Source organism: Hyperoodon ampullatus (genome assembly GCF_949752795.1).
Source record: "Hyperoodon ampullatus genome assembly, chromosome: 11".
In the NCBI taxonomy this organism is placed as follows: domain Eukaryota; kingdom Metazoa; phylum Chordata; class Mammalia; order Artiodactyla; family Ziphiidae; genus Hyperoodon; species Hyperoodon ampullatus.
In genome coordinates, this window is record NC_136924.1 from 24,782,993 (window position 1) to 24,795,904 (window position 12,912).

The 12,912-nt window shown below is 40.5% G+C and overlaps 1 protein-coding gene across 2 annotated transcripts in view; it reads left to right on the forward strand.

The window, feature by feature from the left end:
• Positions 1-12,912, forward strand: part of ANO4 (anoctamin 4) — a gene marked incomplete at both ends in the record, with an annotated part of 224,573 nt that overhangs the window by 124,126 nt on the left and 87,535 nt on the right. For both annotated transcript variants that reach the window (XM_079714090.1, XM_079714091.1), the window contains 2 exons: positions 1,031-1,127; positions 6,178-6,238. In XM_079714090.1, the coding sequence (XP_079570216.1) occupies positions 1,031-1,127; positions 6,178-6,238 (158 nt within the window). The remainder of the gene's footprint in view (positions 1-1,030; positions 1,128-6,177; positions 6,239-12,912) is intronic.

Consider the following 12,912-nt stretch of genomic DNA (forward strand, 5'->3'; position numbering starts at 1 on the left):
GTTGGGCATTTGTGTTTTTGGGGTGTTCACAGACAATTGGCCCACTTAACTATTCATTTTAACTTCTTTCCGATCTCTCCTGGAAAAATTCAAAATGTTCAATTCACTAGGTCTGCCCATCCATCCATTTCCCTTGTTGCTGTGGTCCCCAGCTACCAGGGAAGCAAAGCTCACATTTATGGGTATACAAGCCACTACATATCCACAGAACAAATCACTTTCCTTCACTGGCTCAAAGTTGCTCTTTTTCTGACTTTTTCACCTTTTTCTTTCTAACTAATACTGCAAAATAGTGGATTAATCATCCTTTTTTATCAATTATGTGTTCTTACAAGGACCCTGTAAGCTGGAAAGACATCTCACCAACTTGCTGAAACCTTGTGAATGATTCACTGTTAACAATTGTTATCTTGGCTCTTTTGCTAGAATATAGTTTAAGGTATTCATAGAGATCTTCGTACAAGGCCGGACAGTAATCTTAAATAATAAATAAATGTGCCTTTTAGAAGTGACTGCAAAAATAAAAGTGACCTGCAAAAATATTTTAATTTCTGGGGAAATTGTTAATGAGATGTGGTTTTCTCCCAGAACTACTCCCTAGTATTTTTATTTATTCCTCCATAATTTCTTGTTATTTATCATGCACATAGAAATTAAGACTGGTACTGTGAGGTATCTCATTGTGCCCATAATTCAGTATGAAATTGCTTCCAACCTGTGCAGTGTTGTGAATGACTTCTGTATAACCTGAGGTATAAACAATCAATGTTTTGCTTCATGTATTTTCCTGAGCTTAACTAATTAATATGTAAAAGCCAAGAAACAGCCTCACAAATACGCAGGTTTATCAAACTATTAAACTGTGCAGGCACTTGTTTATATTAATAACTAAGAAAAGGCTAAGAAGCTTCTGAGGGCAAAAATTTAATCTACTGAATCTTATTTACTGGTTGACTATTCTCGTGAAATTGAAGGGGGAAAAATGCTGTTATGTCATCAAAAAGCGGTCCTTTTTTGTTCTCTTTTCCAGTAAAGAAGTCTGCCAAGCTACAGATATCATCATGTGTCCTGTGTGTGATAAATACTGTCCGTTCATGAGGCTGTCAGACAGCTGCGTTTATGCCAAGGTAATTTCAAATATGCAGCATTTTAGTCAGATTGAATTTATTTATGTTTGTTTATATAAATTTATTTATTTATTTTTGGCTGTGTTGGATCTTTGTTGCTGTGCGCGGGCTTTCTCTAGTTGCGGCGAGCAGGGGCTACTCTTCGTTGCGGTGCGGGGCTTCTCATTGCAGTGGCTTCTCTTGTTGCGGAGCATGGGCTCTAGGCGTGCAGGCTTCAGTAGTTGTGGCACGTGAGCTCGGTAGTTGTGGCTCGTGGGCTCTAGAGCGCAGACTCAGTCGTTGTGGCGCATGGGCTTAGTTGCTCCATGGCATGTGGGATCTTCCCAGACCAGGGATCCAACCTGTGTCCCCTGCATTGGCAGGCGGATTCTTAACTACTGTGCCACCAGGGAAGTCCCAGATTGAATTTAATATACACCTTCCTGAGAGGTGGTGGTGACCACATTCTCTCCATCCTTTCTGGTCTTTGATTCTCAAGTTTACCTTGTAGGAGAGACTTACCTTCATCATTCAGTATTCTAATTCAGATATTTGTTTTACTGTATATGTATTTAAAATGTATTGGCTCTAATTATTATCACAGGAAGCAAATAGAACAGTTGATGGAATCAGAGAAAGTTAGCTTCAAATCTTGACTGTGCTGTTCACCACTTGTTACTAGAGGAACATGTTATTTAACCTCTTCTGATCCTCAGTTTTCTCATCTGTAAAATGGAGAACATGATACTCATTTCACATGACTGTTTTATAAGAAATGTGATAATGAGCATAGTGCTTAGCAAATGGTAAGGTCTCAGTAAGTGACAACTGCCATCATTTTCCTCCTCTTCATCATCATTATTGTCCAAAAGACCTAGATTCAAGTTCAGCTCAGCTACTTACCTCCTTGACCTTGCACATGTACAGACTCTTTGAGCCTGAGCTTTCTCTTCTCTAAAATGCAGGCAGTGATACCTGCCCTCTCTGCCCCATGGCATGTCATGAGGACCAAAGAAGATAGTATATGTGAAAGTGCTTTGAAAAAAAGATACATAACACCATTATGTCTATGTGTTATTACATACCCCTTTCTGATATTATACCTCACTTTATTAAAATTTTAGACACATTCATCAAATTTCTAGAGTTCATTACTGAAGGGAAGTATCACTAATGCAAAGCAATGGCTGGAGTGTAGACTGATGAAGACGTTTTAAGACCCACTGCCTATCAGCTTACCCAGATTCCAGGTATAAAAGGGGTTGGCAGATTTTATGTAACCTCTACAATCACTGCAGCTTGGATCCATCTAATTATACTGTTGGCATTGCAGAGTTTTGCTCAATTTAAGTGTGGGAACATGAGATAGGCAGCCCAGGATCCCACCCATCCACGCTGTCTCTAGCCCTGTAGGTGGCCAGTCTGGTGGGAGAAACAGCAGCCAGCTGTGATTTTATAAAGACTTGGGCTTTTAGTATGTGCTGCAAGGGACCAAAAAAGCCCAAAATACTCTCCCTTCCTTTGGAGAACATACAGATAGACCTGCCTGGATGAGGACAAATTCAACAGAGTGAGCTTGGGAAATAGAGATGTGGTGAGAATCAAAAGAGGTTGGTCAGTGATATAATTTTGTTTAAAGATCATGAGTTAAGCACGAATGACTCAGGTGTAAAAATCCTGCTTTTGGGGAATCTCAGAAGCCCAGTTTTGTTTGTTTGTTTGGGCGGTTTGTTTGTTATGTGAAAGATCTGCCTTGAGTGAAATTCTTCTTTTTTTTAGGGGAGCTGTAATAATTCCTTAAAATGATCATGAATAGTTTAGAGGGCTCAGATTTTATAGGGCCTTCATTGGTCGGTTGTCCTATCAAACTCCCTAGATCTAAAATGATAATAATTATAATAATAGCTAGGCAACCTACATTTATTATTTCTAATTCTCACAGCAACTTCAAGGTAGGTGTTATTATTCCCATTTTACTCAGAGACTCAGAGAGGTAAAAGCTGTTTATCTGTGGTCACACAGCAGTAAGTAGCTGGCTCTTAGTTTATCTGAGTGCAAAACACATCGTTGTGCCATACTGAGCTTCAAGATGCTTAGATTCTAAATTTTGGATTTGGCCTGTCCTAGAAACTTAGTAAAAGGAAGGCTTAAGAGCCTCAGAATGAAATAACTGAAGTTATACAGAGTCTCCTTTAGAAAAATTTATTAGAAATGCCAGACTGATTTAATGAGACTGAGGATGCATAGAAATATTGGATCAAGTAGGAGCCCAGATCCAAGTCAGTCAGCAGCTCTTGTGCTCATCAGGAATGTTTTATCCCTGACCCTCGCACTTGTACTTGCAAGGGTCAGAAACTCAATCAAACTGGCTTAAGCAGAAAGGGATTTACTGGCTCATTTCACTGCAGAAGATACTAGACCAGCTCACACTGTCTGAGCAGGAGGACCTCATGCCTACAACTGGTCATCCAGGTCCTCAGATCTCGCTCTCTGGCCACCTGTCTATGTGATCATTCCGTAGACAGGTTCTCTTCTCACGACGGGAAAGATGGCTGCTGACTGTCACAGCTCCAGGCCTCCATCTTCCTTCCTGTATCTCCCTAAACATATTTGTACGCTTATTTTAAATTCTTGATCCGCTGTTACAGAATGTCTGTTTCAGAAGGTGTATATTGCCTACTTTTGGAGGCAGCTGTCTTCCCCAGATATTCTGTTATTTTGGCCTGTGGGTGCTTGTCCCATGGAGGTATCGACCACTTTGGGTGAGGCCAGGTCAGTCCTGGTGTGTTTACAGAGAGAAGAGGACAATGTGTCCCAGGCACCACTGTGTGCTGTCACTCTGTCAGAGGACTTTTCTGGTCAGAGTTTCATTTTTAAGCCTGCTTAGAACAAAGCAGAATTGGAAGGAGGCGCTCTCCCTTAATTGTAACTACCAGCTCTGGGGTTTAAAAGGGAAAGGACTGAGAAGTGAATGTTCGAGGCCAGCCTGCCAGGCAGCACCTACATTCATCATCTCTCCAACAAAGCGGGACTCTGGGCATCCCTGATATTACCCCCAAGAATACCAGCACTTGTGATTTGACCTGTTGCAGTTGATTTCTGAGGGAGGGGAAACTAATTTTCCAATGCCACTGTGGGAGAGGCTAGACTGGAACTTACGTATTTCTCTAACCTGTGTTCTCACTCTGCTTGGGAACCACTGCCACTCCCCACCATCAAGCACACACACACACACTCACACACTCACACACACACCAGCTTAAGGCAACTTCTGTTTCCCCTGGCATTTCTCAGGATCTTGGTTTGTGTGTTTTTGTGTTTTGTCAGTTCCTGAAATCTACTCTCCTGCTTCTCCAGGTTTGATTTTGGCAGAGGGAGCCATCAGCCTGTCCTAGCTTTCCATCTTAGGAGGAACTAGAAGTCCCTATTAATTCACCGATTCACATATTTCCAAATCGGTAACTGCAGCAGGAAAATGTGTCTCTCCAAGTGTTTTCATACCAGTTCCAGGGAAGGACTCCGACTGGTTGTACTTGAGCCATGTTACCCAGAGAAGGAGGAAAAATGATCCCCACAGCCTAAAACAATGACAACCACAATCCATTCCAGAATCTTCCCTGGTGGTGCAGGGAGTGTCCACCAGGAAATAACCTAGGAGGGAACACAAATCAACCACTTACCACCAAGGCTTTCAGGCTTGATTTGATGCTGACCACCTGATATACATAGTGTAACACTCCTTCTGGCATTGAAATAAGTTGGCTTTAGACTTTTGTCTCACACTAGGTGTTTGAATGGTCCCCATCTCTCCTGTGTTTAAAGAAAGAAAAGTCATAAACTTTTGGAAAATTTTAAAATACTTCACAATCTGATATAATAGGAAAAGACCTGTTTATACTTGGCACGTTCTCCAAGGGACAGTAAAGTATACTTTATACAGAGCTATAAAGCACCAAAACAAAAAAGGTTATGCTTTACGAACGTATCAGTCATCATTTCAATTTGGCTTGACGTTGGTGTGATTTATCCTGGAGGTGGAAATGAGCTTGGCAGTGTTACAGCACAAAGAGATATTTTTGCTTTCTGCTATGATGCTTGAAATAGAATATATTATTCTAGCAATAAAGTATTTGCTAGCTGTCTTTGTGTTATGTGTAAGAGGTAAATGTAGTGATTACCTGAGGCTTTAATAAAGGTAGAAGTGGTTTGTGTTAATGGGTTGCTCTTCTTTATAATGCCATGGTCCAGAGGGCAGCCCAGAAAATGTTTGCTCAAAACTACACACACAAAATGGCCACGTTTTCAAAGAGAATAAATGAAGCATTAAAAATAGTGCTGGGGAAATCAGAAACCTTTACAGCAGCAACATTAATACCTGCCTGGTCTTTTTTTTTTAAATTTATTTATTTTTGGCTGTGTTGGGTCTTTGTTGCTGCACACGGGCTTTCTCTAGTTGCGGTGAGCAGGGGCTACTCTTCGTTGAGGTGCACAGGCTTCTCATTGTGGTGACTTCTCTTGTTGCGGAGCACAGGCTCTAGGCGTGTGGGCTTCAGTAGTTGTGGCACGTGGGCTCAGTAGTTGTGCCTCATGGGTTCTAGAGTGCAGGCTCAGTAGTTGCGGTGCAGGGGCTTAGTTGTTCCGTGGCATGTGGGATATTCCCTGACCAGGGCTCAAACCCGTGTCCCCTGCATTGGTAGGTGGATCCTTAACCACTGTGCCACCAGGGAAGCCCCCTACCTGGTCTTATATATAAATCTATCCACATGAGATATGCATGTGTATTAGTTTTTATAGTGTGCAAAAGGAAATTCTTAACAGCACCATTGGGGCTGCTGATAAATGCTCAGCTAAGTGATAGCCACATAAATGGAACAAATTCTCCTTTCCATAACCAAACTATTTCACAGAAAAAAATCCCTTCTTCCTTATGGTCCAAAAGGAATATGCCCCAAAGGAACCCTGTCAAATTCATTGCATTGTCAGAGCTATTTTTACAGAACGTGAAAAAAAAAAGTGAATTGCAATATTATATATAGTAAATTAGTTTAACTATGACTCATAATGTTCCCAGGTAACCCACCTTTTTGACAATGGAGCCACTGTCTTCTTTGCTGTTTTCATGGCAGTCTGGGGTAAGTGTTCTATATTCGTATAACTTGTTCCCATCATCTGCTCTATGATATGTTCCTTTAAAGTCTGATTTTGGATATGAGAGGAAGAAGCTTGAGTAAATTCAGTTGGCTGTTGTATTAGACACAAGTCGATAAATAATTCATTTGGTTTATTTTAAAAGTGATGTTGTAGAGGAGAACATGTCTTATTTCTCTTAAGCCTTCAACAGTTTCATCAGCATTCCATTATTGGGTAAAATTCACCTTCTGTTGGAGACAAAAATAAAGCCTATGGTATACCAAAAGGTCTGCTGACACCTGAATACCCATCTCAGTATATGTAGGACTTTCTGTTGTGAGTGGAATCTTTTCATCTGACTAATATGTGAGTACCCACCTCTAGGCTTCTTCCAGTTCTGGTCAAAATGACTCCTCATAAACAAGATCTACTCACAATACTGAATTGAGTCCTTCTAAATCACTTCAAGCCAATAGCCCTATAATAACAAGGTATGATGGAACATTCACTTAAAGAATTCCTTAACCCAAAGAATTTACTTTACCCACTTTTTGGTAAAATGGGTTTAATAATATCTTCCTAGTCAAATAATTATAGACCTCTAATTTAATAGTATAGAAAAGAGTCTGGACAAATACATAATAAACGATGAATGGTGGTTACCTTTGGAGAGGAGGTTACCTTTCATGGAAAGGTAGGTGGACAGTGATGAGAGTCAGGCCTTTCACACTATATATTTTCCATTTGGTTTGAATTTTTTGACAATGATTATGCATTTTTTCTAGAACTTAAAAAGCCAAAATCTGAATTTTCAGGTTATAGAACTCTACTAACTCAAGGCTTAGGTTCATGTTGTTCCTTATGTATGGAATGAATTTCAGAATCTTTGCCATCTTTCAGGGCCTAGCTGAAGTGGCATCTTCTCCAGCCAGAAGATGTCTTCCTCCTTTGAATTTCCATAGTGTTTGCTTTATGCCATTCTTTGGGCACTAATAATGATTTGCATACACAAGTTTTCTCCCCTAATAGGTTCATGGTCCTCAAGGACTATTATGGTCATGGAAAACCTTATGCATTTCTTTTGAAGACAGAGAGATTAATATTCATTAGATGGATGGATGAATAAATGGATGGATTGGGAAAAAAGAAGGGAAAGAGAAGAAAATTACCAAAAGAGTTTCTTTATAAGACAGTAAATATGTTTAAATGGTCTCTTTGGCATGTAGAAATATAAAACCTTGTTTTCTTTGGGAGGTTTGTGCTAAATATGTCTTCTTTACCTCGAGCTCTTCAAAAGCAAATTGTCCCACCCACCGCAGCTCTGTTGAAGGAAAATTTTTGAACCCTATGACTCCAGCCCCTTTCACCCAGTGGGCATTTGTCCCAAGAATAGTCAAACCATAGGTTGGTGAGTGGCCTGAGAGAAGGTTCTGCCCAAACAGGAGCTGGCAATGCCACCCAGAGTCTTATTCTTAAGAATGTGGATTGGCAAATGTGGAGTGACACAAGAGAGTTAGCAGTAGAAACAGGCACTGAAAGATGCAGAAAGGGAAGAAACGGGAGGGAGGAAGGGAGAGAGGGAGATTGAGATTGACCAGCAGGTAGAATTGGGGACCAGGAGGAATTATGAGCAGGTTGAGTTTATGAGAAATTGAATCTAGAAATAAGCAGAAGCAAAGAACTAGTGGAAAAAATTAGAATAGAGGGTACAGAAGCCAACTGGTAGCCATCTGGGAGAAAATGCAAGACAGTCCCCCAAGAGAAGCAAAGAAAGAATGTGGCCAAGTCATGTTATTAGTGGAGTATCAGGGTGAAGACCCAGGGTCTCTTGTGGCTGTAGTCTCTCAAGCTGCTGGCTTCCATATCCTGTCTGAATAGGTCCAGTCTTTTAATTCCCATGGGATTTCTGCCTCCCTTGGTGGTCCTTGCAAAAGCCCTCACTATTTGTGCTACCCCTTACTGCATCTCTTGCAAACAAAGGAAGCTAACTATAATAGAGTTTTGGTTACAGAAATGACCTCTCAGATCAAGAATGTGTATCTGGCTTTTCTAGAACATATTAGTATTGGTAACCATGATCATGAAATATAGTAAGACATCCAGTATTTCAGCTTTGCCATGATCACAAATGAGGAGACTCTGGAAAATGTATTCATTTCCTAAACCAGTGGTTCCCAAACTTTTTCAAGTCATGACACACATAGGAAATGATAATATTTGCACAGCATGCTGATGTCCATGAAGGAACCTGCTCATGGCCAGGGATAATACTGCCCTAAGAACCTTAGCCTCCCCCAAAACTGATGGGATTATCACCTCTGGCAGACCTATAATCCATTCCTGGCACACATATTGGGAAGCTCTGTTTTGGGCTACTGTTCTACTGTGTAATAGGTTAATACTTCTGTAGAGAGAGTGGTATTCAGAAGAATTAACACACAAAACTCCCTTATCCATTTCAGTGTTCCACCCATTTTACATATACTTTGACTGAAATAATATTTTCTTCTCCCACAGTTACCCAGAAGTAAAATTCTGGTAGAATGATAATAGTCTATAAGGTAGAGGTTGTCATCTCCACCCCTCACCCAGTACCACCATTGTAAAGAGGATGGCATCCCTTTCTTGCAAGTTGGAATGTCTTATACTGGGGATAACAGACAGACTTTATTATTTTATCTCTGCCAACCTCAGTGGACTGGTAGTGATTGCCTGGAGCATGGAGGTTTTAAGTAGGTGGGCTGGAGATCTGACAGTCCTTGTTCCTTGGAGGGCACTCAGTAAGCAGCTGATAGATGTTTTGTAATAACCTTTGAGCAAAGGGAACAATTTAGGGCCATTCCAGGCAATGCAAGCCTGGAATAATTCATTTTCTGAATTGCTTTGTCTTCGTAGACAACTTATTACTTAAATCTTGTATTGTTCCCAGTTTGAGAAAAAGAATCATTTACCCCAGGTGTTTCTTTGTAGATAGGGCTTTGCCTTTTGCAGAAATCTAGAATAGCCAATAACAGTGATAGTTAGAATAATAGCATACACTTATTGAGGGCTTACTATATTAAGCATTGTTCAGTATTATCTCAGTTAATCTGTATAGCAACCTTTGAGGAAGGGACTATTACTATTCCCATGTGATAGATGAGAAAATGGAGGCAGTAGCTAGAAAAAAGTGGTAAAGCCAAGAGTTAAACTAGACAAGCTCTTAGCTCCTCCACCCCACTGCTAGGACCATGTGCTGTCTGTAATCCTGTTTGCTTCTGTTTCACGGATCTGAACTTTAAAATAAAGGACGGTTACACTTGTCCCGAGCCCAGTATAAACACTGCTTTGTGACGGTAGTGTTCTATAAAAGCGTATCAGTTCTAACGGAGCTCGGTTTAATGGTCTCAGGATCATCCTTTAGAATTGACAAGTTACAACACTTAGGAAAACAAATGCACTTTATTTTCAGGAAATTGCTAGATATGGAGATGATGAGAACAGATGTAAGGGGTTTACAAGTCCTCAGAAGGGATGGCGTTGGTGTGTCTGTTTTGTTGCCTTTTGCTTTGTATGTTCACCAGAGAAACAATAAGGCTCCATTTGGAAACAGTCTGTAGTTGCTGGAAGGGCCTTTGTGTGGGGTTAGAAATCTTGACAGAACTCCACCACCTTTGTTCTTGTTCACACTCGTGTGATGGCAGGGCCTCCTAGGGACTATTCTGTGAGCCTAGGGCTATGGGCTTGAATCAGAGTGGCTCTTTCGTCTAGAAAGATTCAAGGGACAGAACAATTATGGTCCTAGGGGAAAAAAATTAGTCATTAGGGAGTTTGATACTGGCAGAGACTTGCCAGGAAGCATATTATCTCGCTGTTCTTTGTTTCTGTTTTCTTTTTTTCTTTTTTTTTCCTCTTTCAAGTGTTGCCAAAAATTAAATTATCCCCAGTAAACAAACAAATCGAGGTCCTCAGAGCTTTCCAATCAATATCACAAGATTGCGGTTGTTTAAATGCAAATTCAAAGATTCTGCATATGGTCCCATCAGTAATTTAAGAATGAAGTATGTCTCATTTTTTTGAAAATAAATTTTATAATAATTTGCCTTTTGTTTTTAGATATTTACACTAATTTTTAAAATAATCTTATCTATATATCCAACGAAAAACGGTGATTGTATATTCAGAAAATGAAAATGTATACATTTACTAAACGCCTACTAGGTGTGTAGGTGCAGTCACATATGGCACCTCATCAATTTCTCATAACCCACCAGGAAGAAATTCCTATCTCCATCTTATAGATGAGGATATTCAGGCTCAGAGAGGTTATGCAACTTACCTAAGATTACCCAGCAGCTGCTAAGTGGTGGAGTCTGGATTTTAAACCAGATTTCATCTCCCAAACTCCAGAGTCATTCTGAAGTATGTCCACTGTGGCATGCACCTCCTATAGGATGTTATAAGATTTCATTACTCAGCAGACACTGCATATTCACTGTCCCTTGGCACTGGGTATACCTAAAAAATGAGTAAGGTGTGATCTCTGCTTTCAGAAGTTGGTAATTATAATACTAGGTGTTAAGTCCAATTTATAAAGAGACAGTGAGGGTCCATGCAGCCAACTTCCTGAGGCAAAAAGGAAAAGCAGAAAAGCTTTTACTCAAGAATAGATATTGGAACCAAGTCTTAAATTTGCCAGGCAAATAAATGGAGTTGGGGGAGGTATGAATAACATTCTGAGCTGAGAACAGTGTGAGCAAAACTCTGAAAAGGAATGCTTAGACATTACATGTGCTAGGGACATAGAATGTGTCCTAGTTTCCTAGGGGGTGCTGTAACAATATACCACAAACTGGGTGGCTTAAAACCCCAGAAAGTTATTCTTTCACAGTTCTGGAAACTAGATGTCCGAAATCAAGGTGTCAACAGTGTTGGTTCCTTTGGGAGACTGTGCGGGAATCTGTCCCATGTGTCTCAGATTCTTGTGCTGGCCAGCGAACCTTGGCATTCCTTGGCTTGGAGAGAACATGGCTCCAATCTCTGCCCCCCATCTTCACCTGCATTCTCCCCGTGTCTCTGTTGTCTTCACATGACAGTCTTCTTATATAAGGACACTAATCATATTAGATTAAGGGCCCACCTTACTCCAGTATGAATTCAACTAGTTAATCTGCAGTTATTTTATTTCCAAATAAGGTGACATTCTGAGGTTGGAGCTTAGGACACCAACATATTTTTTTTGCAGGGGGGACACAATTCAACCATAACAGAGTATATGTTGAAGCCTGAGTTCTGCTTATCACACAACATCTGTACCACAACAGAGAACCATGTCTTCACCCTGTAGGCAGCAGAAAGCCAGCTGAAGTTGTAAACTGGGGAGTGACATCATCAGTTGTGTTTGGGAAGCAACTGTGGCAACAGTGTGGGGAGGGGTGAAAGTGGGGACCAATAGGTAGCAGGTAACCACTAAGAAGGCTGTTCCAGTGCTCAGTTAAAACATTATGCAGAATTGGGTGTCAGGGAAGATCTTAATTACAGAATAAAAACAAATATATTGGGCTTCCCCGGTGGCTCAGTGGTTAAGAATCCACCTGCCAATGCAGGGGACATGGGTTCGAGCCCTGGTCAGGGAAGATCCCACATGCCACGGAGCAACTAAGCCCGTGCACCACAGCTACTGAGCCTGCGCTCTAGAGCCTATGAGGCACAACTACTGAGCCCGCGTGCCACAACTACTAAAGCCCGTGCGCCTAGAGCCCCTGCTCTGCAACAAGAGAAGCCACCACAATGAAACGCCCACGCACTGCAACAAAGAGTAGGCCCCACTCACTGCAACTAGAGAAAGCCCGTGCACAGCAACAAAGACCCAACACAGTCACAAATAAGTAAAAATAAATAAATTTAAAAATATATATATTATAAACATATATAAATATAAACATATATTATACATAAATATATTTTCCTTGCTTTAGTTGTTTGTGACAGACAAAAATTGGAAATAACCTAAATATCCAACAATAGAATGGTTAAGGAAACTGTAAGTAGCCATTAAAAATCGTCTTTCAAAGCATATAATAACGTAACACAAAGCTATATTTAACTTTTTTTAATGTAGGATACAAAGTATACAAATAAAGTGTGATTTCAGGTATAGAAGCATCACCGAGTCCAAAGTCCTACTGCTCACTGCATGACAGGCCAATAAATCGAGGGATGAGATACTGGGGCAAAGAATAGTGACTTTATTCAAAACGCCAGAAGACTGAGAAGATGGTGGACTGGTGTCCCAAAGAACTATCTTGTCTGGATTTTGATGCTAGTTTCATTTGTAGAACAAAGAGAGGGGAGGTGAGGCGGAAGAATAAAAAAGGCTATAAGTCATTGCAGATATTTCCTAGTTCTGGCCAGACTCTGGAGGGGATGTGTTAATTTCTTCTTTCCTGCAGCCATTCACAGTTGGGCCTGGTCAAAATGTTTTCTGTGAGCTAAACAAAGGTATTTTATATTATATTAATGGTGGTGTCCTCTGGGTGATAGGATTATAGGACATTTTTATCAGTTTTAGTTAGGTATAATTCACATAAAATAAAATCCAGTGATCTTAAGTGTACATTTTGACGTTATGTCAAATGTATATAGTCATGTAACTGTCACTGTAATGATGACATAGAACATTTTCATTCTCCAGAAA